The following is a 27,071-nucleotide window of genomic DNA, read 5'->3' as shown; positions in this document are numbered from 1 at the left end:
CACTAGACTTGCCTGACCCAAAATACTGCACCCGGAGGGAAGTAAATGTAACACACAGTCTGGAACAGGGTTTACTGCACTCTCGATATTGCCACCTAGCAGGATCTGGCCAGTACTACACCCTCGGGGTCCCAGTATGCCTTTTAACACTAACATATAGGTCCGTCACACTTAATAGAATATTAAAATCGACAGACCAAATCACCTATACTGTATATATGTGATTGGCGTTCAACGGTTGTCGAGCAAACACGTGTATATATATGTTGACGGTGCAAATTGAGTTAATGTACCTCGTCATAAATATAGCGATCAACAGAAAGAAATGACACATGGCAAACATATTGTGCCGTTGCTGGTTAGGGAGTGCATTTTATATAAATAATGGTTAAAAACAAGGTGAGAGACAACAACCAGGCAAAACAATGATCCAGACAGAGGCTAATACAAACCCAAGCTCAGACATTCCACAAGAGATATGCTGTTGCAGTCTATAGCTCCCTTTCTTGATGCACATCATGCCACTTATTCATCATTCAAAAGGTATCTTCTTAATTACAAATATATTGCATTCATTGAAATAATCCAATTTCATTCCATTCAGCTGATTCAGTACACATCACAATGTGCTCTTTATACTGGGTGACTGTGGGTTAAACAGTGCTGTAGTCTAAAACGAGCTACATTCATCCGGTGAGGAGAGAGGGGGAGGCGGGTGGGTTTTTTGGGGAATCTGAAGTTGAGCTCTCCCTCCTGCGTCTCTCCCTCGCGCTTCGACCTTGCGTCATCATCGCCCTCACCGCCGTTGCATCATCTTCATCTCCGCAAGAGAGGAGCTCAGTGTTCGGGGACCTCAGGACCTCATGATCAGCCAGCCGGCCGGCCAGACAGCTATAGACCGCTGATCGGCCAGTCAGCTGATGGGAAAGCAGCAACGTTTGTAGGTCTTCCTATGTGAAGTAGTGCAGACGCTGCTCTCATCAGTGTGGTGCAGCAAGTCCCGGTGTTGCATCTTTTGAAGCTCGTCTTTGCCCAAATATCCACCAACCAGCCAATAGAGAGGCATCATGAGAGAGCCGACCTACAAAGGACACACAAAAAAAACACTGGTTATCAGATGGTGATCTGTATTCCAACTTCCAAAACGGCTTTGCTTGGTTTCATATCAACATTGTCGTTTACTGTACATCTGCTACATCTGCCAGTGACGTCTTTTCACATGGCAGCGAGGACTCTCATTGGTGAAGTGTAACGCGTGGGAGGGCACGCTATCTCCACCAAGTCCTGCCCCCACTGAGCAAGCGCCGAGACCTGACCTGTAGGCATCGCTGTCCACAATGCCAGATTCCCACCCACCAGCTTCCCACCCCCTAATACTGCCAATTGTATTAGTATGAACGACCAGCCAAGCTGGTAGCAACGAGCGCAATCTCCGCTACGCCACCTCACCGCCCTCCGGACCTGTGGTTTTTAACCTTGTACAGTGTTGTGGAATATTTAAAATGATAAAAACAAAGCGGGGCTCGCAACTCACTTTATACTGTATGCTCCAAGGTGTTTTAATTGTGACAAATAATAGCAGCAGATACAACGTTTCGACCCTTCCGGTCTTTTTCAAATATGAACACAACACAAAATTACATCTTTTTATACAGGAAATTATATACATGATTCTGCTACTGAGGAGAGAAGTATGGTGGATCCATTATCTTAAAACTATGGCACCAACAGGACTCGATGAGGACTTTGACATTAGACCTTATTTAACTAATAGAGGGAGACGGTCAATAGATGGAGACTTTGTTTTTTCCTTTTTGTTTTTGTTTGTGTTTTCAGTGGCCCAAAGAAAGTAACTTACACACTGCTGCCTATCTTTAAATTATGTCTAATACGGTGTTTAATATATGTAATATATATATATTTCTCAAAAAAATCTCCTAAAAGATTTCAAATGTAAAAGATAAATTGTTACTAAATCATGTATAAAATGTATAAAAAAATCATACAAGTCTTGGGACCGCCCCTGATCACCAGGTGGGGCTGATACTGTAGCTAATCTATTTAATTTCCTGTATAAAAAGATGTAATTTTGTGTTGTGTTCATACTTGAAAAAGACCGGAAGGGTCGAAATGTTGTATCTGCTACTATTATTTGTCACAATTAAAACACCTTGGAGCATATAAAGTGAGTTGCGAGCACCGTTTTATGTACTACTGTTTTTACAGTTGGGCTCAGCACCAAGGAATGGAGGATGTGCGTTGTTTATTCTTTCTGAATATTTAAAATGAGCCACCCATGACAGTGAACTGTAAAAATAAGATAGTCAGTTGTATATAAAAACTAGTGCTGTCAATCGATTAAAATATTTAACTCGATTAAATCACATGATTGTCCATAGTTAACTCATAGTTTTTCTTTCTACCTTAAACAGATCTTTTTCAAGTTCCAAGTTTTAATACTCTTATCAACATGCGAGTCAACAAATGCTTGCTTTATGCAGCCATTTAACACTTTGCCGCCCAACCACGAGTTAACTCGTGTTTCGATTCCACCCGTTGAGGACCAGAGCCACGAGTTAACTCGTGGCAAGTTGTTATTGTTTTATTCCATATTAATAACGGTATTAACGTCCCCGATCGACTTGCAGGATCTACCCGCATATTTGATTTCCGAAACATGCAATACCGGCCAGATCCTCTTAGGGGCGCCATCGCTCCACTGCAGTATCATTGAGGCCGAATGGGAAAATAATTTTTTTTATTGTCTAGGGGCGTTTCATATGAGCCTGGATCCCAGCCGAACATCCTCCATCTTTGATCACGTTACGGAACGCAGATTTCAGCCTGGAATAATGGGATTTATGATCAGCCAATGGACATATCGATCTACCAGATTCCGATGAATAATGACGAAATGCTGCCGGCGATCACATGGGCTGACGGTAGGATACTATTCACCCAAATTACAGCCGGATTGGACATTGTTGTGACACGCAAGCGATCGATCAGTTGAATGTGGCTACTTGAATGCACACTGTATTGCTAATCAATAATATTAATCGGCGTCCCCCGCCGCCCCCATTTCATCCATAGATGCTCTGTAATAGTCCGGATGCTAAGCAGTTTGTTTTATTTCATTCGTATATATACAACAGAAATGGCGTTTGATATAACGTGACTAGCCTTTAGCCTCATATCTAGCTTCCCAGAAAAAAGACGAGACGAAAACTGCGATAAAGCTTATATTCACGACGCTATAAAATGACAACCAACCGATGGATTTTTATTTTCTTTAAGCCATTATGAAGGCACGGTTTATGCACTCAAGTGACAATGAGAATGGACAGATAGCAATACTATAAAGTATATATATATAGCTGTTAGAAAGTACATCGGTTTGTTGACAAACCCTGGTCGTCCAGAACCATATTACACTGCAAACCGTGGTCGCCAATGTGTTAACACAAAAGGATGACCCTCATGCATTGCAAATTTGCATCAAATTCACAACAGAGTGATGCACAAAATAACTTAAAAGAAAATTATAATTTAAAACAATGAATGAAGTGTGCATGAAATAATAGGGGAAAGAAAACGTCAGGAACTTGTTACATTCACCCACACAAGGGCTGAGTAATCACACCCCGCCCCCCTCTCTCTCAGCTCTCTTTCTCTCTTGCCCCTTCCTCATCTCTCTCACCCCCCTCTCTCTCTATATCTCACACACACACTTCAGAAACAAAAATAGTATCAATGAGAGCATCAATAATACACAGAGTGAAGTCTAGTAATAAAAAAAAAAAAAAAAAACGTACGTTTATCGTGAGTTAAAAAAATAGTGGCGTTAATAGAATCGGGCGATAACGCGTTAATACCGCGTTAACTTTGACAGCCTTAATAAAAACATAGAACATAGTTTACCGTAATTCCTCTAATAGTAACCCCGGCTTGTATTTGTTTCAACTGTAGCGGGTACCAGGCTTGTATTAGGAGGAGGCCTGTATAAGAGGGAGGCCTATATTTCATTTATTCATTTATTGAAACCAAGTACTGTATGAAATAGTAAACAGTGCAATTACAGGTGGTCACTGGTCATTTCAACTATTTCAAAGTGAAATCAAGTAACTAGCTCAGTATACAGCTCAGTATATTAGTAACCCGGCTTGTATTAGGAGGCCGGCTTATAATTGCTTAGCTCAAGAGCGCACCCGGCCATTAATAGAGACCCGGCTTGTATTTGAGACCCGGTTACTATTAGAGGAATTACGGTAATATCTGTGCTTCCAGAGATCGGTTTATAGAGACACACGAGCGTCTGACCAGAAAGTGACCAAGAGGTCTGGTCAAAACGTACATTAATACATAATTGAAATGACGTACATTAGACATCCAGATATGACAAGAAGGGTAAACAAAATATGCCCTAGTTAGTAGGGGTGGAACGGTTCACAAAATCGACGGTTCGGTTCGTATCACGGTTTTAGGTTTACGGTTCATGTTTAAAAAAAAATATTTAACACTCCAAAAATACCATACATCAACATAAGATATATAGCCTAAATATAATCCAACTTTTCAGTTATTCTGAACATTCATAACATTTAGCAATCTGTTAATAAAACTTTAATTCAATCAATCAATCAATCAATCAATCAGCGCTGTGATTGATTGAACATTTTATTAACAGATTGCAGAATGGGTACAATACAGTACGGCTCAATACACACAATTGTTAACACATTGACCGCCAAAAACGGCTTACGACGTGTTTGCTGGCCATGCTAATTCTGCCAGACCACGCTGTACGACGTTATTGAGATCATATTTCATTTCTTCGCCATGGCATTCATAATTCCGCCACCCAGCCTCTGCTGATACAGATTTAGCCTCTGCTGATACAACAGTGCAACGCCTCAATACCGCCGCCTGGTGGATGATCGGGCGAGTTACAACCGGAAGTGGATCTGGTGATCTCTGTGCATCTGGGAAATCCGTCCGGCAGTCACATATCGTTGCGGGACTATAGACACACACTGGTGTGCATGGATCGCTGCCATAACTCAATAATCGATATGATTTGGGCGTTTATTGCGCCATACAAACCGGAAATGGATCTAGTCGATCGACGTCAAATAAGTGGGATCTTTTTCCTCCAGTCTCATCGGCGAACGGTAAGAGGACAGTAACGTTACTTTCAGCTTGATTGTTTATTCTTTTCACTGCAAACCACTCTGATCAATATATCACCCATACTACATAAAGCATTTACTGACGATCACGGAATTATAAACGACCACCCCCCCCCCCTTTCATCCGCGCATGATGAATCATAACATATACGATCATGTACAGTTGACATTTTTTATATAGCGTGTATCGGCAATAAACGGCAGTTGATAATCTATATATGCGTTTATGCCTATAACTCACGTTCTATGAATTACTGCAGAAAACGATAAAAACATATTTATATTCTAGAAGGTATTTTTGGAAGAATCTATTAATGAAAAAGTATAACGTTCCTACATCCTGAACGATAGATAATCGATGTTGAATGGGCCATAGTAATGTCAATTTAGCAATACAATTTAAAAAGATATAGCCCTGCAAAGAAGGTGAACATCTCCATAGGCTTAGACTGGTGGCAGTGATCCTACATTGATGGATAGAAGCGTGGCAGTCAATGTGTTAAGGGGATGCAGACCAGAGAAAGACTTTCATCTTGTTTACATCAGGGTCCCCCATTTTCAATTCATAATAAATTGTAAGTAAGGGTGCAACTAGCACCGTGCAATCCATTCTTTGTGGATATAGCCCTTGGTCTACCACACACACACACGTATGAACAGATAAACCCCCCGCCCCCGATTTCCCACTCCTCCCTCTCCTCGTCACCTTCAGACATGAGCTGAATGCCAGAGAGGAACTCAGTATTCAGGGATGTCTCAGATGATACGGAGGAGGAAGATTCCCCTCACCTCCTCCTCCCACGCACTACTCCTCTCTCCTCGGCTCTCCCTCTCTCCCCCTCTCCTTTCTCTCTCCCTCCCTAGACTGCCCCTCCCCGGCACCGCTAGAATGTGTGGGAGACACCGATGACGATGACTCCCTCTGTTCCGCCCCTCTGCTCGCCATTAGGTGGCTATTCCATTTCTCACCTATTATCTGTAGCTGAATCAGTGTGATGGCAATAGCCGTTAGGTGCGAAACGATGCAGCCCAATAAGCCAGTGCTCCATTATGTGAGCTTAGATAGCTCATGCAGTTCAAAATGGGGAGGGTGACAGGACACAACCCATGCCTATAGATCTGATTATACATCATAACAGCATTATGCAGTTCAATGGCTCTATTTCACATCCGACGTTTCTATGTAAACAGAATGTGTTGCGGAGGGAGGAGGGTTAACTAGTGAAAAGATGGAATGGGGATTTAGCTACTTTTAAGCTCTTGCGACATCCGTTTTTTTTTTTTTTTTTTGGAAAAAAAAAAATATTCACTTTTGGTGAGTTGTTTCTTTTTTTTTTTTTTTTTTTTCCCCCTCCATTTTCCTCCGATTTTTCTCCCATCCCAATGTTAGTCGTATGCCAATTCCCAGTCCCTTCCTGGTCGCTGCGCTTTACCCCCCACAGTCAGATCATTTGGGAGAGTGGAGGCTACCACGTGCTTCCTCCGACACACGTCCAGCCAATCACCGCTTCTTTTCACCTGGCAGCGCGGATTCTCATTGAGAGGGCGTAGCGTGTGGGAGGATCACACTATCCCCCTCACGTCCAATCCGCGCTTAGCAGGCGCCCCGACCGAACTGTAGGAGTCGCTGTTTACAACGACCCGGACCCACCCCGCCAGCTTCTCCCACCCTCTGATACAGCCAATTGTATTAGTGCAGACGGCCAGCCAAGCTGGTGACAACCCCGGAGCTGTGAGCTGGATTCGAACAGGCGAACCAAGCTCACAGCTCCGGGGCTGGTGACGAACGCAATCTCCGCTCGACCACCTAACCGCCTGCGACATCCGTTTTGTAAAGTTATAGACCAGGCTTATTAAATAGACGTGATGTTTATCAGTTGATTTTACAGTCACCACAGCACAGTTCCATTAGGAGGAAAGACATCGAGTATCCAGTGGTCCACTTTAATGATCTCAAACATGATATTTCCTCATCAAGATGCTGTGGGATTAAAAAAGAAAAACTGAACGAGGTGGTGAAATATAATGAACAAAAAGGAGGTTTATTGGATTTTTACTTCACAGACTGTTTCCCCCTGAAGGTATGAATGAGGAGATCTCTTGGCAGGCTATGCTGCAAAGAGAGCATGTCAGTGTATATAGCCTACTAAACTGCCATGATGTTAATTAGAATCTATTTTCCATAGATACCAAAAGGTCTCTTAGTTACAACAACATTGTGTAGCTTAACAGGGTTGTGCTTATAGGTGAATATCTTAGTTACAACAACATTGTGTGGATAAACAGGGTTGTGCTTATAGGTGAATATCTTAGTTACAACAACATTGTGTGGCTAAACAGGGTTGTGCTTATAGGTGAATATCTTAGTTACAACAACATTGTGTGGCTAAACAGGGTTGTGATTATAGGTGAAGTATGTTAGCTACTTGGCTAAACAAGATAGCTACTCTGGCTGGACTCACTACACTATTCTACATTCTGACAGCACAATATCGATGTAACTGAGATTTGCTGAGGGGGAAATGTTTTTAATAGACAACACAATATTGATGTAACTAAGATTCATGGGGGATTTTGTTTTAATGCATGTAATGTTATATCAGCGACAATATGAGGTTCACTACAACAGCACCCTGTGACTACAACAGCACCCTGCGATGGAAAATGAATGAATGAAAAGGAGAAATGCAAAGGATGAAAATCTTACTGTAATAGCATGCGTTTCCACAGTTAATCATCTGTTGTGTTTGATTGTTGTTTATTTGTGCTTTAGAACAGAACCGCCATGAAACAATCAGAAATGCAAATTTTTGTGGGAGAGGCAATGGAGAGCCACTCGTCTCTGGCAGTCAACTAGTGTCTCCCGATGCAAAGTAATAACGAGGCATGGGCCACATCTGGGGCACCTCGTCAAAGAGAAGGTGTCCCAGATATGCTCTTTCGGCTCAAGGTTTCTTTAAATGGGTTTAGTTTTTGTTTCAGTTGAGTTCATGTCTTGGTTCGAGGAAAGACCATGTGTATTTTAGTTTTTGTGACTATCTTTATGTTAATAAAAGGGCTGTGTTTGTGAGTATCTTTGTTAATAGAGGGCTGTGTTTGTGAGTATCTTTATGTTAATAAAATGGCTGTGTTTGTGAGTATCTTTATGTTAATAAAGGGCAGTGTTTGTCAGTATCGTTATGTTAATAAAAGGGCCGTGTTTGTGAGTATATTTATTAGGGCTGCAACGATTAGTCGACATAATCAACGACGTCGATCATAAAAAAATAAATTCATCTGGGAGCTCCAGTAGCTCACCGCGTATCTCAGCGCTATTGCGGCGTCGGGGACAACCGTGCGCGTCACGGATCTGGGGTACACGAGTTCGACTCCCGGACTCGCCGTATTTTCTCAGAGTGTCTTTCCCCCGATCTATACCCTATTCAACCTGTTTCTGTCGGTCATGCTTGACCAGAAAAAGCGATAAACGCTAAAAAGAACCAGCTGACTGGTCAAAGTTTAAAAAAAAAAAATAAAAAAAAATTCATTTGTAACTGCAATGCACTACAGGAAGTGCTGGGGGCAGTATCGTTTCCATTGTCTGACTGCATTCTGTAGTAACGGCCCGGGTAAGAAGAAGAAAGAATGCACCCCGGAGGCGTGTATATTTTCCCTAACAGAGTTGCACTTCCGCGTTCGGTTTGCGTGATCTGATTGGCCACTGACGTTTGTTTCAGCGCCAATCGCGTTACTCCTAACAAACTGGTTAAGCTTGGCGACTCTTTCGAAGTCGCTCTCTTTCAAAGTTGGTTAAGGTTAGGGTTAGTTGGTTAAGGTTAAGGTTAGGGTTAGTTGGTTAAGGTTAGGGTTAGGGTTAGTTGGTTAAGGTTAGGGTAACAGCCTGCTGGCGCGATTGTTAGGAGTAACGAGATTGGCGCTGAAAAAAACGTCAGTGGCAGCGTTTCCGTTAGCCGGTAATTACCGGTATTTGACCGGCAAAATCTGTTGAAGTCCGACATATTTAATCTCTCCGGTCTTAATGTCCGGTGAAAATAATTCCCTCTAAGCACAATTTGATTATTTGAATTGTATTAAAATAGGCTAAAATTAAATAGCCTATGTTTTAGATAGTATTGTATTTTGTACGTTAGCTTACATGTTGGAAAACAGAACGTCTCATGGATATGGATAATGCTTGCTAAGCGAACTCTATTGCTGGGGCTTATAGAGGCTGCGGTATGTTCTATGTTGTATGTAACGTTAAACAGCGCCAAGCTACAGCGTTGCTGCACGCTATTTCAGTTATACAGAGGCATATGTTGTATGTAACGTAACGTTAGCTAAACAACAGCGCCAAGCTTACAGCGTTGCTGCTTTTATATACACATATACTCAATGTGGCAGTGTGTGTCACAATCTTACTTAGCTAGTCAGTCTGCAAAAACACGACACTGTGCTAACGTGAGCCGTCTGTAGCCTAGCCAGCCAAGTTCCAACTAGCTTTCCCATGGTTTAACGTTAATGGCATTATGCAGTACATCATCTAAAATAAAGTTTCACACATACACACACACTCCTCTCACACACAGCAAACAAAAGACCTAGAAGTCTGTCTGGTCTGTCATCCTCCTCTCCTCTCCCCCTACAGCTGTTCCAAGTCACCCTCCTGGACCAAGTTACATCCCCATCAGCCGCGGTGCTGGGGGCAGTTGCTGCTACTTATTTTCTTTCTTGGTTTACATTTAAACACTTGCACTTTAATTTGTATTATTTAATTTATTTATTTTGTTATGATTGATTGTATTTATGTTATTCAAATACATTTTGATTTAAGCAAGTTGCTTAACACTTTCAGAGCCCTTGCTTAACCTTGATTTACCCGTTGAATGCCCACCATCCACTTCAATGTTAGCGTTAAAAACACCTAATCTACATCTTAAATTATGGCTATGTGTCTAATCTGCCCGTCGCTTATCAATGACTCGTTTTCCAGTCAACATTGTCGAAGCGGATTGTTTTTTTATCGGTTCATTTTCGTTTTATAGCATTTTGAAAAGCCCTCGTTTTCAAGGAAAATATAAAGATTCCATGATAAAAGACATTTACTACTAGAATACACAAAAACGTTGTAATTTTTCAGCCTATTTATGAAGTTTTCAAATAAACGCTAGATTATCGATAGTATATGTGTACGTATGCACGCTAGAGACGCAAGCTGAAAAATCGATTCTCTTATTTCCTCATCAGCGATCGCGCACACACATAGGGCAAATGCTGAGATCTCAGCGAATACAACTCTGATTATCCCAAGACTGGTAAAATAGATTCCTTACCTCAGATCAGATGTTCTCCAAAAAGATCATTCCAATTCCTGATCGCCATTCCAAATATCGATCAGGCTTATTGATTGAGTATTGGCTACTGTGAATATATATTCCAGGCTGATTCCCGTCCCGCGATGACTTCCATGTTGATCAGACTGCTCGCCAGCACAAGGAACCAACTGGCTCCGCCTCTACAGATCTCAGGTCAGTCTAAGCGACAGACCTGCAGTTACACAGGGATAGACGATAGGGGGCGCTTTTTTCCATTCTGAGCTCCTGGAGGAGCTGCTGTACCAACGGGAGACTCGGTTGATGAAATATGAAATCAGATCGCTAATAAACAAATAAAACTATATTTGTCGTCGTGGGCACTCAGTGGGGGGCCTAATAAAACGAGATATGTCGTCCGTGGCACTGAAAGTGTTATGATCCAAATTAAAATGTTTCATGAGTCATTATTTTAATTTGCTATGGGATCATGTTATGTTAAGTTAACTGTTAAGGCAGAGGGACTGGACAACAGGGTGACATTCACAGGTGTGCAGACTTGAGCATGTGAGGTAAAACATGCACTGGAGCCCGGAAAAGGAGCCGCGCCCACAGGAAACAGAGATGGAGGGTGTGACAAAAATAATCGTTAGATTAGTCGACTAATCGAAAAAATAAGACAGATTAGTTGACTACCAAAATAATCGTTAGTTGCAGCCCTAATATTTATGTTAATAAAGGGCAGTGTTTGTGAGTATCTTTATGTAAATAAAGGACGTGTTTGTGAGTATAATAAAGGGCTGTGTTTGTCAGTATCTTTGTTAATAAAGAGCTGTTTGTGAGTATCTTTATTTTAATAAAGGGCTGCGTTTGTGAGTATCTTTATGTTAATAAAGGACCGTGTTTCTTGATCCCGTCAACACTTATTTCTCTCAAATCATGCTTTGTTCTCTCTAACGCAGCCTCCTCTCCTCACTCGACCACCCCAGCACTGCTCTCTCTTAGCTCGGTCGCTTTTTTTTTTTTTTTTTCTTTTTTTCTCAGGAAGCCGACAACAAAGCTGTTCACACCAGCAGCAACTTTTTTTTTATCATGGGTTAAAAATCAAGAGCTTGGTAACTCTTGGGACATTTTAAATATATGATTTTAAACCATTCCCTCTCCATTTGTACCCGTCTCGGACCAAGTGACTCTCTCCGTAGTATCTCTGTCTTTCTCTGCTTTCCCCGTCTCCTCAGTGCAAATGGACTGCATATATATAATATATATATAATATATATATTAAGGCTGTCAAAGTTAACATGTCATTAACGCGTAAACGCACAATTCTGTTAACGCCACTATTTCTTTGCTTTTTTTTTTTTATTAATCGCGAGTTAACTATGGACAATCATGCAATTAATCAGATTAAATATTTTAATCAATTGACAGCACTAATATAATATATATATATATATAAATAATTGACAAAGCACATCCTACACTTCATCTGTACCTTCACTGATACAATGAACTTACAATTAACATATTCTTCAAACCTTAATAACATGTCTGTTTTTCCATTTTTTCTTTTAAATAGACCAGACGCCAAAACCCTTGCTGCAGATGGCGAGCCGGCTGTGGAGCTCCAGGCTGGTACCAGGCCTGTAACTTAACTTTTAACATTATCAAAACCAAGAGAAATGGCCTCGCCTCGTCCTAAACTGGTCCTAAGTACTTCCTTGTTTTCATGAATGAAGCGGTACACAGATGCACACAGCCACTTGCGCTGTGTTTGTTAAGACCAATCAGCAAGGGTCATCCTTGCAAACCCCCCACCACCCCATTGATGGGGGTACTATCTGCAGTGGAAAAACGTAAGTACCTGGTACCAAAAGTGAGTGGGTAGAGTTCAGCTGACCTGAGCCGAGCCGGTACTATGTAGTGGAAAAGCGCCATATGTGAGTCAGCAGGACCGCCAGACTCCACTATGATCCTTCATTCTGCTTTAGAACATTGAGGGTGCACGGGGAGCGCGGTAAAAATAGTCTGAGCTTGTGCCGGTGAATGAGTCATACAGAGAAAGAAAGGGAGGGAAAGAGAGAGAGAGAGGGGTGTGGGGGAAGGGGGAGACCCAAAAACGTGACGGACAGGGCAGTGAGGGAGAAAAAGAGAAAGGAGGGATGAGGGGAGCAGAGATTCGTGATGTATTGATGATGTATTGAACGACGAGAAATGGAAGGAAGCAACATGAACGAGTGTCACTGGGGAGGGGAGGACCTGGTAGAAAAAAGGAAAGTGAGAGAAAAGACAGGAGGGGGAGAAGAGAGAGAATGAAAGAAAACCCTGGAAAGCTGATTATGCAGCATCTTCCTCCCACGCAGTCCGCCCACACTCCGTATCTCTCCCTCTCTCCCTCCTCCTCCTCCTCCTCCTCTCTGTGCCGGCATCAGGATTCCTCTACCACCCTTCTCTCACCCATGTTTCCTCCTCTTCAGAGCTGCGTCATCCAGTTCTCCACTGCCAATCACCCCCCCCCCCCCCATCCGCTCCCGCCTCCCTGGGGATCCAGCTGAACGCTTCACTGTTGGGCTCCATAATTACACTCAGACAGAGGCTTCTGGGCGAGCTGTGTGCTTCATCGTTGGGGCTTGTCGCAGCTTATTTTGCTAATATTAAAAGGTCCCATGCAGGACTGCAGTATGATTATTGATTTATTTACTACAAATTGTCTGAACCAGACAGTATGCAACCGCTACAAATTTGTTTCACATGACACTTGAGGCTGTAAAAAGGTCTGCTTACGTACATCTGGCTTGGTCAGTCATCCCTACTAACACAATTGGCAGTGTTAGCGGATGGGAAGTCGTGGGGTATGTGTCCTGGTCGTTGTAAACTGCGACTCCTACTGGTCGGTCAAGGCCCCTGTTCAGCAGGGAGGGGATCTGGGGGAAATAGCGCGAACCTCCGCACACGTTACGTTCTCCCAGTGAAACTCCTCGCTGTCAGGTGAAAAGAAGCGGCTGGCGACTCCACATGTATCGGAGGAGGCATGAGGTAGTTCTACACTCCCCAGGACGACAGTGGGGAAATGTGCGCAACGTCCAGGAAGGGAATTGGCATAACGACTAAATTGGGATGGGTGGAAAATACAGAGAGCCTAAAAAATAAATAGAATATAGGTAGTTGTCCTTGGCAAGCTAACAAGAACAGCTTGATTTGGCTGTTTGTTACTGTTGTGCATGAGTGACTAGTGGATGTTTGTGTTGAAATGGAAGGCAATGAAATGCAAGTCCTGTTATGTTTTGGGCAGTGTGTTTAGGAGGCTTCTCACCTGTCCAGTGTGTGTGTGTGTGCATGTATGTATGTGTATGCGTGTGCTTGCATGTGCGCGTGTGTAACGTATGCATCCAAATGTGTTTAGGAAGCTCCTCACCTGTCCAGTGTGTGTGTGCTCATGTGAACAAGTGTGTAATAATGTATGCATCTCAATGTGTTTGGGAAGCTCCTCACCTGTCCAGTGTGTGTGTGTGTGTGTGTGCATGTGAACAAGTGTGTAATAATGTATGAATCTCAATGTGTTTGGGAAGCTCCTCACCTGTCCAGTGTGTGTGTGTGTGTGTGTGTGTGTGTGTGTGCATGTATGTATGTGTATGCGTGTGCTTGCATGTGCGCGTGTGTAACGTATGCATCCAAATGTGTTTAGGAAGCTCCTCACCTGTCCAGTGTGTGTGTGCTCATGTGAACAAGTGTGTAATAATGTATGCATCTCAATGTGTTTGGGAAGCTCCTCACCTGTCCAGTGTGTGTGTGTGTGTGTGTGTGCATGTGAACAAGTGTGTAATAATGTATGAATCTCAATGTGTTTGGGAAGCTCCTCACCTGTCCAGTGTGTGTGTGTGTGTGTGTGTGTGTGTGTGTGCATGTGAACAAGTGTGTAATAATGTATGCATCTCAATGTGTTTGGGAAGCTCCTCACCTGTCCAGTGTGTGTGTGTGTGTGTGTGTGTGTGTGTGTGCATGTGAACAAGTGTGTAATAATGTATGCATCTCAATGTGTTTGGGAAGCTCCTCACCTGTCCAGTGTGTGTGTTCTGAGCTGAAGGGTGGGGGTCACTGCTGCTTGCAGGCAGAGAGCCTGCGGATGCGGCTGTAGGTCGACACTCCTCTACGGGACGGGTTGGAAGAGGAGCTGGAGAGCCGCTCGGACCTCTGCCCGGTCCTGCAGGCGGGGAGGTGCTCCATCTCGCTCTCCATGTCTGTCCCATTGACACACAGGCCCCTGAGAGCCAGGCCGGCACCCATACGACCCTGGTGACCATTTTGCTCCAGACCGCCTTCCTGCAGTCGACCTGGGGGGGGGGGAATCACACACAGAGCGGGATCAGCACTGAGGGAGAGAGCATCAGTTGACTCGCTAGTTAGACATACAAGATACAAGAGTTTTATTTATAAGCCCCATTTCAACCGTAAGAACTTTCCCCAGGAACTAGGAACCTTTTGAGGAACTCAAAAAGGGAGCATGGTCTAAATTAGGTTCCCTGGTACTTTCCAAAAGTACAGGAACTATAGAATAGAATAGAATGCAAATCGCTCACATTAAACATTTAGACAGAACAAGTCACGAATAAGAACAAAACAAATTGCATAAGAATAAGAATAGAATAAAATATACAGTAAATAAATACAGTAAAAATATACTGAAGTCTACAGTAGGTGTAATATTGCACAGTGCCGTTTCAAAAGTCCAGGAATATGGTAACTGTCACTCTGTGCTCAGTGATGCAGTGAGGCACAGTGATGCATTGTATAGTCTGATGGCTGTCGGAATGAAAGACTTCCTGTGCCGAGGAGGTGGGTCTTGCCGCACTGAACATTCAGAGTGCTCATATATTTCAACCGGCATTTTCAACTCACACAAACCCGTTTCTTTTTTTGTTCATTGATATTCCTATGCATAACCCCCCCCCCCCCCCCCCCCCCCCCAGTTACATCAATTTTGTGCTATCAGAACAGTCTTAAGTTCGTGAAATAAGTATTATAAGCTGATAAATCTAATGATCTATACAGAAAAACATTATTTTGCGGCTGATTGGCGCAGTGGGCAAGGCGCTCGCCACTAACGCAGGAGACGCTGGGTTCGAGCCCAGCTCTCGGCGTTGCTACCGGCTGGCCGGTCGTTCATACTAACACAATTGGCAAGTGTTAGAGGGTGAGAAAAGCCGATGGTGGGGATTTGACGTTGTGGACAGCGACTACTACAGGTCGGTTTGGTGACGCCGGTGCGACGGAAGCAGGAAGTAGCGGGGGCAGCGTGAGCCTCGACAGACCTGTGGGAGGCATAGTCTAGCAACGTTCAAGACAGGGGAGGGAAGAATTGGATAAATACGAAATTGGGATGGGAGAAAAAAATTTAAATGGGGAGAAAAAGTGGATAAAAAATAAAATAAAAATATGTATTTTCTTTGCAGCAAATCTCGTAGTTACAATATTGTGCTGTCAGAACAGTCTTTGTTTTCGGTACGTATTTAAAGATCACTATTGCCTATTACAAGGCCACCGTAATCTTATCACCCAGGAAAAGCAAACGTCAAACCTAACATTAGTTCTATGCGTGAAACTCGTATTAGAAGTTGATCAAAAGTGATTTATGCATGAAAACTATTGCCTTTTTCAGCAAACGTCTTAGTTACAACAACATTGTGTAAGCTAAGCAGAGTTTACAATAACATTGTGTAAGCTAAGCAGTTTCCAGAATGCACTTTTATTTCATAGCGGATTGAAAATCAATTGCAAGCCTATTCCTCAAGATGAAAAGAGTCAATAATTCAACAGATTTCTGTTTAGGATTGTTATTATATGATTGATATTGAGACTTGCCCAGTAGAGCAAGAAAAAAAAACATAGCCTCTACCTTTTAAAGTTAGAGGGAGAAGATTAACACAAGATTAACAAAAAGGATAAGATTAACACTTGGATTGCTGAGCCGTTACTTGAAATTATGTCATTCATTTCACAGCGTATTGAAAATCAAATGCAAGCCTATTCCTTGAGATGAAAAGAGCCAATAATTCAACAACAACCGCATGGCAATGACAGTTTGGAACCAAACTTGGGTGCAGAGAGCGATTTGCACTCCAAACAATGGAATGATACACTTTAAGGACCTCTTTTCTCCTACCATGCTTTCATTAACTAGGTCAAAAACTCCATTGGATGACTTCCATTTGATTCAAAACATGGACTCTGAACATGAGCTATTGGCAGAATATCTAAAGTAGGCCCCTCCTCTTCCTGTGTATCAAAATTATAAAATATATACAACGATTATATATCCATACTTTTATGGTATTGATCGAATCGCTTCAATACTTCGATTATAGAAAACTGCTGTGGTACCAAAATTTGGTTATCAGGTGACACCGTCATTCGATACCCAATTTTGAATACCTAAGTAGTTAATGTCATCAGTGTCAGTGAGCCAATAAGCAGGGTTGTTCCAAGATATAACATTGCTTCTGTTCAAGTACAATCCAAAATCTTCCAAAATCAGGTATCGATACAAAACACTAAATCAAATATCTTTTGAAGGAGGCTGGTCATGAGGATCAGTTGATTTAAAAGAAAATATATACTGTAGGGCTGACCCCTATTAGTGTAATCATCTATTGAAAGGAGCCGTAGTCGACTGCCAACCTTAGTCGAATGCCAAAAAAAAAAAAAAAATAATCTTTCCAAAAGAAAGAGGCCTAGAAGCGTGGCTAACACTAATGGCACGCATAACAGAGGCTAACTGCCTAAGAAAACCGGCACAGAGGCACTGAAAGAGGATTTCACCCATCTAATAAACACACTAGACAAGACAAATATCAAGATGTATCCATCAGTGGACCAATTGCATGCTTTCGCAGAGGACAAGAAGCCTTCCGTTGACTCCTTCAGACATTAAGCACCCCCACAGCCCAAATGTAATGACAAAAAAACACAAAATAAATTATACTTTTTATAATTATATATATATATATATAGTCGACTATCGGCTAATTTTGGCGACTACAAGTCGACTATACAAATCCTTAGTCGGGGACAGCCCTAATATACTGTATATATCTTGAATGTGATTTTACCACCGTTCCAGTGTCTGGAATGTTTAATCAAACATACCTCACATAGTTAAAACAGGACTATCTGGCATCATGTGCTGGTATTTAAGGTGGGGGAGTGTGTTCGTGGCAGCAAGAGAAACAAAAGACTGTCGCAACTTCGTCATTCAACCAAGGTGCATGGACTGGAAAAACGAGCAAGGGAGAAAGATTCAGCAACTAGTTTAAGTTTATTTATTTATTTTTTACCCAGGGACAGTGCACATTAATCAACATCTTCAGTTTCCACATCAATGTAAATGTGCCAGAATTAGCTAATGAGCTAGTTCTCATATGTAGTCCCTGCCTACCATGCATGTCTTTATGGTGTGGGAGGAAACCAGAGTACCTGGAGGAAACCCACACGAACACTGGGAGAACATGAAAACTCCACACAGAAAGGCCCCTCTTTGGAGGCCGATGAATGTTCTAAAAATAATGTGATTTATGCATACAAATGCAAAACACATTTCGGCAACATGCAAATTCATCAGGGTATTTGACAGTGGCTCAGGAGGTTGAGTGGTCGGCCGGTAATCAGAAGTTTCCCGGTTCGATTCCGGCTCCTCCCGGCAGCTTGTCGAAGTGTCCTTGAGCAAGACACTTAACCCTTAACTCCTCCCAATGAGCAGGTTGGCACCTTGCATGGTTGCCTCCGCCGTCGGTGTGTGTGAATGAATGGGTGAATGTGAGGCATAAGTTGTATAGCACTTTGGATAAAAGCAGTCCATTTACCAAGTGTCAGGGCTGAATTAGAGAGGCCAGGTGACTCGCCACTACTAAGGACATGAGGCCAGAAGGTTGTAACTGACCTCTTCTCATCAAAGCACCACGACACTCGTTCATGGTGAGACTGGGTCTCAAAAACAGATTAGTAGACAACTTGAGACCATTCCTTGCTGTCTGGAACCGAGGCTATTCTGAAGGGAAAAAGACTAGTGATCAGGACTATAGCTATAGCCGATAGGGATGGGTACCGAATCCGGTACTTTTAAGGGTATCGACCGAATCACGTCGGTACTATTGAGTACCGATTCACGTGAGATCCACCGGTGCCACATCTCGGTAATAGAAAAAAGAAAAAATATATACCGTATATATATCTGATGACGTCAACGTTTAGTTTACCGCGAAACAAAACCTATGAAGTGTGCCGCACGTTCACAATACATGCTTACCTAGGATTTGACTTGATTCAACAACAACAACAAAGCAGTCGGGGCAATGGCAAGCCTAAAACGGTTGCAAGTGTGGTTACACTTTACAAAGCTAAATGCAGACAACGCTCACTGCAATATTATATATATATTATTAACAAATTGTTCTAAATAAATAATAATAATAAATAATTTGAAGTTTGGACTAATTTTTTTTCTTCCAATTTTTAGACACTAAAGTACAGAAAAAAGGTACCGTCGGGTACCGGTACAGGTTCAAATGTGAACAGTACCCAACCCTAATAGCCGACTTCATCCTATTCATAGGCCGCTTGTCATCAAGTGACCTTATATAGATGAAGAAGAGGAAGGAAATGAAAAAAGGAAAAGCTGAAGGACAAGATGCCTTGGTGAAGATCGTGGAGCTGGCTGTGAAGTAGCAGACCTCTGAAATTCAAGTGAGATTTTAAGTTTTTCACTTTCAGTTTCAACTCACTTTGAGCTACAATAAATGGCAGCTGTTGCTACGAATGTGGCTTATAAGCCTTTCTGACATCTGGCATTTTATTTTGTAATTATGTTCCAATTACAAAAAGATAAAATTCTGGCTGATGTGCCACACAGTATTCGTTAACCACTGAGATCCCAGTGCAGAACAGTTACCTCTCACAGATATCTACTAATATATGACAGCACACATATCATACGACTTCACACTGGAACCAGAGCAGTCCTGTGGAGGCGGACAGCCTGGACTAGCGGTCCAAAGTGCAATTAGAGTAGCTATTTTCAGCTCCCTCAAAGTACAGATGTAACAACAAGGGTTGCACGGTATACCGGTATTAGTATAGTACCGCGGTATTAGAGTGTTCGAAATGATACTATACTGCGTTTGGGGAAAAAACTGTACTTAAAAAAATTTAAATAATTCATTTATGCATGCGAATGCCTTCCTATTGGAGCACAGCGCTGCTGTCAGTGGTGACGTTGCGCTAGTTTACCGGAAGCAACCTTCTGGAATGAAGAACAACAAACTGTAGTCACGAGAGCTAGCATAGCTCGTCCAACGAATGTTGGCATCAATGACATGACTACAGTACTGATAGGAGCTACTGTAGCACGTAACGTTAGTTATCATAACCATCGGCAATCGCAGTGAGGATCTTTATTGATTAACGTTAGCTAGCTAGCTTTAACTAGAATTATAGTTCGCTAGCTATATAAGCTAACGTTAGCCGAGTTTATTCTATGCTAAATGTGCTAGCTAGCTAACGTTAATCAATAAAGATCCTCACTGCGATTGCAGATGGTTATGATAACTAACGTTACGTGCTACAGTAGCTCCTATCAGTACTGTAGTCATGTCATTGATGCCAACATTCGTTGGACGAGCTATGCTAGCTCTCGTGACTACAGTTCCTTATACGAGCATTAGAAAATGTCCACAATGCTATTCGCAAGAATAGAAAATAAATTGAAAAGTCTAATAAGCAACACAGCCTAAACTGCCGTGCTGAAAGCTAGTAAACACAGCATCTCTATGGCTTAGTCACAAACGTGATTTATACAGAGACATTTGACAATTGCCCATTAATGGTTCATACATACTGTATAAAGACAACAGAAATCTATTTTATTTTTGTTAAACAGCCTACAATATGACATAACCTAGTTCTAGATTATGATAGGCTATAATCAGTCTCACTCATCAAAATGTTTTCTAGGTAACTTATGGTATCTTTTTTTTTTATTTACTTTTTCTCCCCATTTTCTATTTTTCTCCCTTCCCCAATTTCGTATTGTCCAATTCTACCCTCCCCTGTCTCGAACGTTGTTAGGCCATGCCTCCCACAAGCCAGCTGCAATGTGGACGAAGCCATGCATCACGTGTCCCCTCCGGTACACGAGGAGGCAGCCATTGCATCTTTTCACCTGCACAGCGCGATCTCTCAGCGGCGAGGGTCTGCGTGGGAGGGACACGCCGCCCCCGTCGCTTCCTGATTCTACTGCACAGGAGCACCAACCGACCTGTAGGAGTCGCTGTCCACAACGTTCGATCCCCACCCACCAGCTTCCCACCCCCTAATACTGCCAATTGTATTAGTATGAACGACCAGCCAAGCTGGTAGCAACGCCGAGAGCTGGGCTCGAACCCAGCATCTCCTGCGTTGGTGGCGAGCGCCTTGCCCACTGCGCCACCTAGCCGCCCTGGTAACTTATGGTATCTCAAACTAATTAGGCCCTCTGCTATGACAAATGTATAATAATACAACCATACTTTTTCTACCCCTTGAATTCTTTTTAACTACAGAAGTCTGCTGCATTTGGCTCACAGAGTGACTCCCCCCACTCAGAAGCAACCTAACCTCCGCTTTTTTTTAGCAGCATATTAAGCACACAAATTAGTCCAAAGATGATAAAAGGATCAACAGGGCAGTCGCAGAGTTCATCTGTATGGACCAAGTTCCAATATATATACAGTTGAGAAAGCTGGGTTCAGAAACCTTGTACAGCAACTGTTTTGAGTGCAAAAAAAGTTCTCCAGCATTTTGAATGCCATTGCTTTTAATTTAATTTATTTATTCTTGTCATTGTTCATTGTTGTGTTTTAAAATAAAGAACAATAATGACATCTGAGAGTGTTTCCCTGATTTTGAGGAAAAGTATCGAAATTAACACTTTGACTGCCGGAAAACGCTTTAAAGCGTCATTCCCGGCCATGCTCAAGTTGCCGGAGGACGCTGTACAGCGTCCTTATATCAATATTTCAAAAATCTGCGATCGGATTCATATTTCCCCTCCGCTGGCATGAGATCCACCAGGAGGACCCACTGAGCTCTCTGGCGGTTCAGGAGCGCCATCTGGTGGCCGATCGGCGCAATCGCCAAACAGGAAGTGCTATGGAGGTTGTGCTGGTCGACCATATTACTTCCGGGCACTCTGTTTGGCTCACGGGACTCGATCTCGACACAATACATAGCGATCGATTGCCAATAACTCGATAAACAACATGATTTGGACATATATACTATTATACAAGCTGGAAATGGACCCGATATTTCTACATACCATAATAGGTAAATTACTGTTCCACGCTCATCGCCCAACGGCGCGAGGAGGATACGGTAAGATTCAGCATTATTTTTGATCGTATTCCATATAAACTGTTATGATGAACATATCACCCACACTAGATGAATGATATAACGCTGCCCACGGAATTATAAACGATCCCCCGCCCATCCGGTCATCATCAGATCATACGTAGATCATTCTAGAAGTACGTCCAATTGAAATTTTTTATATCGCCCCGATTGCCATCAAACTATTTCATCATCAATATAATGCATTTGGGGCTATATATCACGTTCTGGAGAAAGCTGCAGAAAGAGATGAAAACATACTTATACATTAGACCATACTTTACTATGAATATGTGAATGAAAAAGTTTAACGTTGCTACACAATGAACAATACATATAGGACTTTGAATGGGCCCTAATAATGGCAATGTAGCAATAGAATTAAAAAAGTTATAGCCCTGCAAAGAAGGGGAATTTCTCCATAGACAAATAGCGCTGGCAATCCACAGTCATTTTCCGGATTTCTGGCCGGCACCCATAGTGTTAACACTTTGGTTGCCTTGGGTTAAATTAATGATATACCATAGATTGCCAGCGCTATTTGTCTATGGAGAAAGTCCCCTTCTTTGCAGGGCTATAACTTTTTAAATTCTATTGCTACATTGCCATTATTAGGGCCCATTCAAAGTCCTATATGTATTGTTCATTGTGTAGCAACGTTAAACTTTTTCATTCACATATTCATAGTAAAGTATGGTCTAATGTATAAGTATGTTTTCATCTCTTTCTGCAGCTTTCTCCAGAACGTGATATATAGCCCCAAATGCATTATATTGATGATGAAATACAGTTTGATGGCAATCAGCGCGATATAAAAAATTCCAACTAGACGTACTTCTAGAAGTTACTACACGTCATCTGATGTTGACCGGATGGGCGAGGGGGCGTTTATAATTCCGTGGGCAGCGTTATACCAATCATCTAATGTGGGTCAAATGTTGATAAAAGCAGTTAGTATCGAAGATGGTAACGTTACACGCTGAAACTCACCCCAGTCTCCGCGCGCCGTTGGGCGATCATCGTCGAGTAGAAATTTTATCATTATGGGATATATTATTACCCGGTCCATCTCCAGCTTGTATAATGGTATATACGTCCAAATCATGTTGTTTATCGAGTTATTGGCAATCGATCGCTATGTAGAGTGACGAGCTAGAGTGCCGGAACCTATACCGAGTGGCCGGAAGTAATAGGGCCGACCAGCAAAACCTCTACTGCGCTTCCTGTTAAGCGGTTGCGCCGATCGGCCACCAGATGGCGCTCCTGAACCGCCAGAGAGCTCAGTGGGTCCTGCTGGTGGATATCAGGCCAGCGGAGGGGGAATATGAATCCGATTCCAGATTTTTGAAATATTGATATAAGGACGCTGTACAGCGTCCCCCGGCAACTTTAGCATGGCCAGCAATGACGCTGTAAAGCGTTTTTAGGCAGTCAAAGTGTTAATATTGGTATAGTATTGAAACAAAAATGTTGGTATCGTGACAACTAGGGGTGTAACGGTACGTGTATTCGTCCCGCGAATTTACGGTACGGCCATCACGGTGCGGTACGCGCACCCATGCGACGAATACGCCCCACAGCGCAAACACACCCACATGCAGGCACTCGCAAGGTCCGTGCGAGAACAGCGCGCATGGCCGGGCACACCGAGTCAGACTTCAGAGCCGCGAAAGTGCACGGAGAGAAAGGCACATTTACATTGGAACAGCTGCAGGGTCATTACAGTTTTCTTTCGTTTTCTTGTGCGCCCAATAACGTTAACCAAATGAAACCAATGGAAAAAAACACATGCGTCGCCGACACACACGCGTGCGCGCGCGCCAACAAACACATCAACATTCTCCCCCGCCGGACTCACAGGCACAATCAAGTAAAAAGAAGAAACATACTTTTCCGGACAGATCATCTGAGCTCCACTGTGTTTAAATTTAAATCCAAATAATCCTCTGCCATTGTTGTAACATGCCATCTGTTCTCTAGTATTCAGTCTGGCCGTGAAGTAAAATTCTCTCTGGAAGTGAAACTGAAACTTAGCAAGGATACGTTGTTAAAGGGGCAGTAAGCAAGTGGATGCCTGAACACAGAATGACACCAGTATCACTAATTACCACGGCAAGCCTATAGAAAATTATTCTATTTAATAATAATTATAATAACTATCATAAATATAATATATACATTAAAAAAAAAATTATATTAATAATAATAATTAATATTTTTTTCTGTTGTACCGAACTCATACCGAACCGTGACCCCAATACCGAGGTACGTACCGTACGTACCAAACCGTGGCTTCTGTGTACCGTTACACCCCTAGTGACAACCCTACAATACCAAACCTAATACACATTTTAAGCCGATTTAGTTCTTAAAGAGGGAAAACTGTTGCGTTTCACACTAAAAAGGGGAGAGGTCAGCATTAGGTCAGCCTAATAGCTAAGTCAATCCTTCGTCAGTGGTAGGTTGCCAACTATAAATCCACAAGAAAGGCAACAGTGTTACACCGACACATCCTTTTTTTCCTCTTCTGCCCACAAGAATAAAAGACTCTGCAACAGGTGCAAAATAAGGACACGTGTCAAAGACAGAGGGCGGCACACATGACCTTAACCTTGAATACATCACTATGTACCGTTATTCATCACAGCATGTAGTTGTGTGGGGAAACTGTAAAAAGATGACAACCGAATGACAATTTACTGTTGCTTTGTGAAGCAGGTATGGAAAAAGAGAGTGCAGTAATACGCTGGAAAGTGGCTCACGAAAGCCACTCATCCTAAAAACGGGAAACAACTTTCCATTATGACAAACTAGATCTGCATTTGTGCTAATTAGCCTGCTTTAATTAGAGGTGACAAGTGCTCTTGAATTGAAGCTTGGATCTAACATCTACCCCCCCCCCCCCACACACACACAAACTTATGCCCCCAACACCCCCCTCTCTCCAGTGTGCTGTCAGCAGCAGGTTTACTGATTAGCCTGAGCCATAAATAAGTAATCAAAGCAAGAACAGAGACATTCCGCTCGCCCTTATCATCAGACTCACGCCCCCCCCCCTCTCTCACACACACACACACCCTCTCTCACCCTCTCATCCTTCCCCGACATTCAGCTCTTTAATTGAGGGTGACCTTGAATGACAAGAGACCTGTGTGCTGGTCTCCCTCATGCCGTCACAACAGAGGACGCAACCAAAGAATAAGAAGAAAGAGCCACAGGTGAACTGTGATTAAGAGGAGCGGAAGGTGGAGGTGATCAGTGGAGTGCGGGTGGTGGAGGTGTGGGAAGGGAGAGAGAGGGAGAGAGAGAAATGGTAAGAGGGAGAGAGGGAAATATACAGTCAGTGCAAGTGTGACTAAACTGACTGCAGCAGAATGACTCACCCAGTTGCCATGGCAACTCAAAAGACTCTCTACCCTCTAATTGCAGATTTCGATGGCAAGAGGAGTGGCGGCGAGCGGGGAGAGAATGTATGTTTCCGGAAATCATTGGGAAGAAGGGCAGCGGAGAGCGTTGTGGGGGCAGATCACCAGGGGCTTGTCTCACAAGCCAAGAGACGCTTTCACCCAAACAAAAAGGACAAGTACACCCAAAGATATCCCTCCTTCCCTCGCTCGCTCCCTTGTTCAACACTGCAGTCAGAATGCCTCCTTCTCTGCTGTAGTGGGCTGCATTGTAGCACAGTAGGCACTGTGTGGGCGATCATGCCCTTGAGAGCTAACAGCCATGTGGGCTACTAAGTCCTGCTCCACACATTATTTATATTCATACTAGTTATTCCTATGATCTGGTCTTGTGTAAATCAATTGTATTTTTATAAAATTAAAAAATTAAAAAATTGAATTCTAAAATGTGATCGTTTTCAGCAACCGGTATGGAATCAACATAATTTAGAAATGTTCAGTTCTCGAAGTTCTCACTGTTGAGATTGTACACCTGAAAATGTCAAGGAGTCTCTCTGAAAGCTTTATGCAAGAATTCCAAGTCTCTTATTTGTGACACTTCAGGAACTGCCCCACTGATAATGAATAGGAAGCTGAATTTGTTGACACTGAGGCCATGGTTAGACTAGTGTTTTTGTGGTCGTTTTTTTTAATACGTTTGCTGTCCCTATTAGCCCTTTGATCGCCATGCTTAAATTCATAATTTACCATCCTCCGCCAGCCCTATTTAATATGGAGAAGTTCCCCTTCTTTGCAGGGCTATAACTTTTTAAATTGTATTGCTAAATTGACATTACTATGGCCCATTCAACGTCCTATATCTATTGTTCAGGGTGTAGCAACGTTATACTTTTTCATTCACATATTCATACTAAAATACGGTCTAAAGTATAAGTATGTTTTTATCGTTTTCTGCAGCTTTCTCCAGAACGTGATTTATAGCCCCAAATGCATTATATTGATGATCAAATACAGTTTGATAGCAATCTGCGCGAGATAAAAAATGTCAACTGGACGTGCTTCTAGAAGTTACTACGTATGATCTGATGTTGACCGGATGGGGGGGGGGGGGGGGGGGGGGGGGGTCGTTTATAATTCCGTGGCCAACGTTATATGATTCATCTAGTGTGGGTGATATGATCATTAGAGCAGTTAGTATCGAACACGTTGAAAAATAACGTTGAATCTTACCGTAGCTTCCTCATAGCGTTGGGCGATGAGCGTGTTCCTATTATGGGATATAGAAATATGCGATCCATTTCCAGGTTGTATAATAGTATATACGTCCAAATCATGTTGTTTATCGAGTTATTGGTAACAGATTGCTATCCGTTGTGATCAGCTCGAGTCCTGAGACTATTACCGAGTAATCGGACCGAATTGAAATGAGCACCAGCTTCCATTTCCTGTTTCCGCCCTGGGCAATCCGCCGATCGGCCACCAGATGGCGCTCTTGAACCGTTGGAGAGTTGAGAGGGGCTCAACAGTACATCTCATGTCTCCGGGGGAGAAATATGATTTCGATCAGATTCTTGAAATATTGATATCAAAGACGTGGTACGGCGTCTTTGGCAGAATGAGCATGGCGGGGAAAGACGTCCTACGGCGTTTTTGGCGATTAAAGGGTTAGATAGAAATGCCGTTTTGGCAGGAAACGTTTTGGCCCTACTGAAAACGCTAAATTGTGTTCCCGTTTTGGAATAACGCTAAAAACTCGCCGACAACGT

At 42.7% G+C, this 27,071-nt stretch overlaps 1 protein-coding gene across 2 annotated transcripts in view; it reads right to left on the bottom strand.

Annotated features, from left to right (window-relative positions):
- Positions 1-355: 355 nt before the first annotated feature.
- LOC311222688 (serine/threonine-protein kinase STK11-like) overlaps positions 356-27,071 on the bottom strand; it is a 72,092-nt gene continuing 45,376 nt past the window's right edge. For both annotated transcript variants that reach the window (XM_084307293.1, XM_084307292.1), the window contains exons 10-11: positions 14,536-14,811; positions 356-1,081 (exon numbers count right to left, since the gene is read on the bottom strand). In XM_084307293.1, coding sequence (XP_084163419.1) covers positions 14,573-14,811 — 239 coding nt within the window. In that variant the 3' untranslated portion in view covers positions 356-1,081; positions 14,536-14,572. The remainder of the gene's footprint in view (positions 1,082-14,535; positions 14,812-27,071) is intronic.

The sequence above is a fragment of the Notolepis coatsorum genome (assembly GCF_963971535.1).
Source record: "Notolepis coatsorum genome assembly, chromosome: 2".
Taxonomy (NCBI): Eukaryota; Metazoa; Chordata; class Actinopteri; order Aulopiformes; family Paralepididae; genus Notolepis; species Notolepis coatsorum.
The sequence above is the reverse complement of the archived record's forward strand: the minus strand, read 5'-3'. Positions and strand labels throughout refer to the sequence as shown.